The 6,620-nt window shown below is 40.3% G+C and overlaps 1 protein-coding gene across 1 annotated transcript; it reads left to right on the top strand.

The window, feature by feature from the left end:
* The first annotated feature begins 252 nt into the window (after positions 1–252).
* Positions 253–5,526, top strand: GMNN (geminin DNA replication inhibitor). Its single transcript, XM_005419347.2, has 6 exons — positions 253–315; positions 1,975–2,073; positions 2,406–2,538; positions 3,213–3,295; positions 3,376–3,486; positions 5,021–5,526. The coding sequence occupies exons 1-6, from the start codon at positions 259–261 to the stop codon at positions 5,222–5,224; spliced, it is 687 nt and encodes a 228-aa protein (XP_005419404.1). The 5' UTR covers positions 253–258; the 3' UTR covers positions 5,225–5,526.
* Positions 5,527–6,620: the final 1,094 nt, after the last annotated feature.

Genomic DNA, 6,620 nt, shown 5'->3' with positions numbered 1-6,620 from the left:
GCCCCGTTCCTTACAGCCATTCCATGTGGGTGTGCGCCTGGGACAGCCCCACCAGCCCTGCGGGCCGCTGCATTCCCGCCGCTCGTGTCTCGGTGCAGCCTCGGGAGGGGCCCACTGACCACGCCGTGCATGGCTGACTGCTTAAGGCAGCCGTGAAGGCCGATAATCCGAAATGGTAATGTTCTCTAGTATTTCCCGAACTTCAGGAGTAGAGGGATGCTGTATTAATTTTAGTGTTTTTCTATTGCAGTTGATCTCATGAATTCCAAAATGAAACAGAAACTGACCACAGAAAAGTCCTCAGGATCTTTGCAGGTATAGGCTTTAAAGCCTTGAAGCTAGTACCTCTCTGTGACACAAGCTTCTCTGTCCAGTGAAGGAATATAAAGGCATCTGTTGCAATGTGCTTCCACCTGGCTTATGTCCATTTGGCTTGAGTAACTTCCTGGCAGACATTGTGGCTTGGGAACATGCTGTCCTGCTTGGGTCTATCTGCTTATGACTACTTTTTTTCCTTTTGCTCAGCAAGTCCTTTTTACTTTGACACTGAGCTTACTGTCTCTCTGTTTAATTTTTCAGGGTTGGTTTGGTTTGTTTGTCCTGACTATGTGCCTTTTGCTTACTGAATCTGTCTGGCTTGTGCTTAGGGGTTGTAGGGTAGGTTTTGTAGGCTGTTCTTTATGGGTGGGAACTTCTGAAGAGTTCTGGCTTGTGTTGGATGTGTTTTAATTGAAGTATTCAAGCAGGCAATTCACTTTCTAAAGTCACCTTTGTGAATAATAGTTGCCTTGGAATTGGTGGAAGTGCTTGAATAATTTAGGTTTTTAAGAGTTAACTGATTAGGAACAAACCTTAGTAACTTTTCTTGGTAAATCTTTTAATGTAGGCCCTAATCAGAATGGTGCAAAAGTGCATAAAATAGAGACTAGTAGTTCTTGTATGATGAGGCATAGTGACTGGAATGGAAGCTTTAGGAATTAATGAAAATTGCTAATTGATAGGTCTGATTTATGGCACTCTTGTCCCATAGTGTCTCTAGGGTATGAATTGCTCGGTGTGGCTTTTTGCACTTTCAGTGGGTTAACTTGAGTATTGGCCAATAATTTCTTGGCAGAGTGTACCTAACTCTAATCCTAAGTAACAGCAAGCAGTGTCTGACACACGGTGTGATTCTTGTTCCCACAGCAGTTAATGTTTGTCCTTTAGTGGAACAGTAGGATAATTGGTGGCAGAAACTACCGTGGGAAATGCGAGCTCTTGTCCTATGAAGTACGGTGTGAATCGGTGACTTTCTCACGCTGGTGTGGCATTGTATCCTGGCCGCTCTTGCTTGGTTGTCTGCCATTGTTTGCTGTCCCATGGTGGCAGTGTAACCAACCCAGTCAGAAAGCTTTGATGCAGGAAAGAGGCATTTATGCATGATAGCAAGGGTGATAAACATACTGGTTCGACAAAACAATAGCCTCTCTGGATCGGAGCAAGGAAACTTTTGATCCGTTTTAATGGATAATCAAAGTAACACATCTATTCAAATGAACAGTGTTTGATGTTCACAGGTTACAAAAGCAGCTGCTGCCTAATGTGCCTTTACCACCTAATCTTGCAACTGCAATCACTTTTGTCCATGTCCCCAAGGGTCTGAGACTGCTGCTTCTCAAACCCGAGTTTGAGAGGTCCAGCTAAAGTCACTGGCCTTGAAATCTAATCAGAGTATTTCTGCTGAAGTTCTTTTATGAAAGGTAAATGTTTCCTAAGAGGCAGGGATTCATCATAGCTTCATGTGATTAAGATCCATCTCTGGTAGAAGTAATTAGATCCGCTTCCTTACAAAAGCCTTAATATAGACTACGGTGTCGTGGTTTTTTTGTCTTGAAAAGATGAATTATGTTACCTTAATGGAAACATGATGGACTCCTAATTTTCAGTTGATGTAAAGAAAAGTGGCTGCTGTCTGACTCATTTTTATCTTTTCAGAAGTACCTCACAGATAGCACATGCAGTGCTGCCCGAAGACCGACTCTTAAAATGATCCAGCCTTCAGCAGCTGGTAACCTGGTTGGCAGGCATAATGAGGTATAAACTGAAAGATAATTTGTAAATATGGAATTACTTCTAGTCAGAGTGAAATGCTTTTGAGCTGTTAACTGAAAACTAATATATTTGAAAAAAATATAATGTGCTAGCTAGAGTGACACAAGCTTACTATTGTTCTAGTAATAAACAATATTGAAACCTAGCAATTTCTGATTTCTTTGGGTATTAAGGAAGATGTTTAAACTAGAATTATAATGTGAAGAAAGCAGTACTTGGAGCCTTGCAGTCATGAGTGTGCAGGCTCAGAAGTTTATATTTTTGTGTAGGCTGAGATGTTCCTCTAAACTTAAACCTGCCCATGTTTTATGCAGAAGAAATCTTCAGTCAGAAGGAAGCTCTGGAATAACAAATTTGCCTCAAAGGCTTCTAAAGCTGAGGTGTCTGTGGACAAGGAGCAAGAGAATGAGAATGATGTCATTCAAGCTGAAGATCTCATGATGAAAGGTATGTGGTAATTCCTGAAATGTTTTCTTGCACTTTGAATGCTGTGCTGCGGTTGGAGTGCTACTTGAAACATATTTCCTTTGTCATTTAGATAAGGGCTTTTTGGGTTTTTCATGATGTCTAGGAGGAGTTGATGGTACTTATCCTCTGTATTAAATATAGATGTCTAGTGTTTAAGAACGAGTTTGTGATAACCAGAAGCTGAGAAGCATTGTGTGCAGCAGTGTTAAGGAGTCTTGTAGTTTGTTATTTTGGCTGGGCTGTAAGTTTTCCAGTGACTAATAATTAGGTCGAAATGAAAGCCTGTTCTGCCGCAGCGTGTTGTTTGTGCAGTTTCTTAGAACCAGTGTGGACAGTGACTTGGAAGTAACACTTCTGCCTTCCACAAAGTGCACATTCAGAGTGGCATTTGCAAATGTGGCCATCTTGCAGAGCCTGCTGCCATGCTTGAGGCACCTTCCTGAAGGCACTGTACAGCCATTAATGCAGTGTAGGACCTGTTTCCTGTAAGCTTGTGTCACTAGTTGTAGTTCTACAACGAATCTTTGAAAACACTATATGGAGTGGATTTTTAGCGTCACAGCTCATAGAACACTTGTATACAAGTTAGATATCTTAAAGTGCTCTTAAGAAGTCAGTCTTACCACAGACTAAATGTAGCCTCTTAAATTCAGGAGATCCTTCATCTCAGTATTGGAAAGAAGTGGCTGAAGAAAGGAGGAAGGCTCTGTATGAAGTGCTTCAAGAAAATGAAAAGGTAGCTACTCAGAGATACCTAACTGCTAAGGTTACCTGGCTATTGTCTTCCTCTTCTAATATTTTTTTATTTGAACTCAGTTGCACAAGGAAATCGAGCAGAAGGATGGTGAAATTGCCCGCCTAAAAGAAGAAAATGAAGAGCTGATGTCTCTTGCTGAGCATGTGCATTATATGACCAGTGTGATTGAGGTACTCAAAGGAATTTTCAGTTAATGTTGTGGAACAAACCAATGAGAAACCAGCCAAAGTATTTATAATGAATCATGACTTCTGTTATATGTGCTCACATGACTTTTCATTTTAAATTGCTCTCTGACCTGTTTACTGCAGGATAACTCTAATTCTAGAGTCAAAAAGCTCCTTCTAGGGGATGAATTTTTCCCATCTTAGAACCTAGGAGTAGTGAGAATACTAAGATGGATGTTTTCAGAAGGAGGAATTCAACCTACTCTCCTAACAGAATTAGGATTTGCATGTTGGAGGTTGTGATAAGAGACGGAAGAATTGATTTTTCACTTTTTTGGGGATTACTTAAATTCATGTGCTTAATAGGTTGGTACTGGCTGTGTCCTTTGAGAAACTGAACTTGAAACAGAGTCACAAAGTAGAGCAGTGAGAGGGAGCGCCATTCTCTTTAAGGTCAAGTTTTCCTTGTCAAGGCACAGTGCCAGTTTCACTGCCCAAAAAGGGCTGTGCACAAAGTCTCTAGGGCTCATGAACTCAGATTTCCTAATGGCTCCCTCTGAGAGTTCCTTGGGGTGAGTAGTTGTCAGTTTGTAAGAGGCTCTGAAGCTGTGATAAATATGTCAATAGGTGTGGAACCTTGATGTTGTGGCTTTCAGGTTGTTTTTGCAGGAATTAAGCTCTCATTAAGCTGGGATATGAAGCTGGGTGCCCGGCAAATACTGTGATGACTAGACTGAGAGGTGGAAACAAAATGCAATATCATTGCAAGTAACTTGTGTCATCAAGAATTAAATTTCATCAAGTTACTTTTCAGTTAGTGCAGTTATTTAGATCAGCCTTGAAAGACTGTTTTGCTACACTTGAATTTTTTTGGTGTTTGGGGACTACTGCTTGTTAGTGATAAAACCACTGGCAGAAATTACCTTACTTGAGGACTTGAACTAATAGTTGGAAACTTCCCTACAGTTTCTCAAAAGTTAGGATTGCTTATTAGTTGTAAGCTGCTCACTTCTGAGACTTAAGCGAGCCTTGTGGAATTCATCAAACAACCAGAAGCTTCAAAACCAGCCTCTTTACAGTCCTGTTTATCTTCCTTAGGTTAGGTGAGGAACTTCTAGGTTGATCAAGTGCAAGAGACTGCTGGATCTTAAAGCTCATCTCGACTTAATGTAGCTTCATCATCTCTATCTAAAAATGGAGTAAATTGGTTGTACAGAAATTAAACCTATAGGGTACTATATTAAATAGTAACTTGGGAACCAGTTTCCCATGTTTTGGATTGCATGAGATGAAACCTGTCCTACTGAAAAACCTAAGAAAACCTGAACAAGCAAATGTGGTTTGCAAGTTAAGAGGTAGTAATTTGAGTTTAACTTGTACCTTAAGATTTTTGTAGCTGAGGAATGTTTTGATTATATCAACAACCTCCAAATGAAGGTAATTAGGTTGCTTAATTTCATATGCAGAGTCTTCTTTCACTATTTCATAGTTATTAAGTAGGAAATTATTAAATTTGCTGTCTTCTGTTTCTTTGTAGAGGCTAACTGGGCAAGCACCTGACAATCTTGAGACACTGGAGAGTCTGGCTCTAGAGGAATCCAGACAGGAAAATGAAGAGCACAACTGTGGAGATGAGGCAGACAGCCCATCTGAAGAAGAGCCATCACAAGTATTTTCTGGTTTAAGGGAGAACAGATCAGATCTTCCTTCAAAGGAAGCAAGCTATTTGCAACTGGAATGACAACCTTTAAATAGGCTTATGTATGTGGCTTTTAATTGCAGACTTCCTCTTGAAAGGATATACTGAACCTCAGGTACAGAAACTCTTGTGGGAACATTACAGATGTTGGTATTTTTAACTGGAATTATGTAGCAGTGGGAGGAGTATCTGAATACTGCATGGAAAATTTACTACAGGCTGCATGTAGTTGCTTGTAGGAAATGCAAATACTGTGTATTTCAACTGTTGTGTAAATATCTTTCTTATCAGTTGGTCTGACATGATGCATGAAAATTGATAAATAAATCTTTGCATTACCAAAATAGTGTCTTAATTGACAGGGGAATGGTTAATCCTTGGTTCAAATCAATTATGACTCCTGTAGATGGAAGCTTTCAAGTTTTTGGGGAGAATGCCTGGGCAGTTTTTAGTTCTGTTTAGATTTGCAGAATTCTGGAGAACAAAATTGGGGGTTTTTGTGGATAGAGGGAGGAAAAGCAAATATTTGTGTGCTGTTGGTGAGGTTTCAGAGAATCTTCCTGGGTAATGAGAGTCAAAATCTAAAGGTCAGTTAGATTTATGATTTTCAGGTTTTTTAAAATTACTCTGCCTGCTTAGGAAACATTTTGCAATCTGTGTAATGAGAGCTTAAATAGGAAATATTAGACCATTTATTTTAGTAATACTTTAATTGGCTTATGAAGAGAAGATGGTGTGTTCTTGGTCCCAGTAGCAGCTGTGTTGAAAACTAGGTGGAGACAAAGCCGCCTATACTTCAGAGCTGTTCTAAAAGGAAACTTGGTGTTTTCAAGGTACTGCTCTGGTATTTACCAAGAGATGAGACACCAAGTTACTCAGGTTCTGAAAGGTTTACAGGAATAGAAAAGGTCTTTAAAACCTTGAGCACCTTGTCTGGTATCTGCATGGAGCAGGAAAATTGGATACAGATTTTCCAGTACTGAGTGAACTCGGTGCAGTTGTTCTGTAACAAGGCTTTAACAATGGGGGCTGTTGCCATGTCTTGGGAGGAACTTAAAAAAGCTGAGTGGCTTTCAGGAGGCAGAAGTGAATAGAAGCATCCTGGTTCATGGATCTCTCTGGCCTTGCCAAAGATGGTTGCTTCAGGGTATGTGTGAATGACTTTGGAGCTATCAGATTGGCACCTCGATATTCCTTCTGTTTTACTTCCTGTGGCTGTTGATCAGTTAACAGATGTTTTACAACTTATTTTAGTTGTGACATCCAGGAAATGTCAGAAACTGCTGTAGGAGGTAATACTCCTGGCTGCCATTTTACCTCAAGCATGCTAACTAGAAAATGAGGCACCACAATTTCTTGTGGACTTTGTAAGCACAAGATTGTATCTTCCAGTGTGTGCTCCAGGGGGTGCTTAGCCATATTCCTTTCCATCACAGGA

Source organism: Geospiza fortis, unplaced genomic scaffold (genome assembly GCF_000277835.1).
Source record: "Geospiza fortis unplaced genomic scaffold, GeoFor_1.0 scaffold206, whole genome shotgun sequence".
NCBI classification, from domain to species: domain Eukaryota; kingdom Metazoa; phylum Chordata; class Aves; order Passeriformes; family Thraupidae; genus Geospiza; species Geospiza fortis.
Note: the sequence above shows the minus strand (reverse complement) of the source record. Positions and strands in the feature narration are given on the sequence as shown.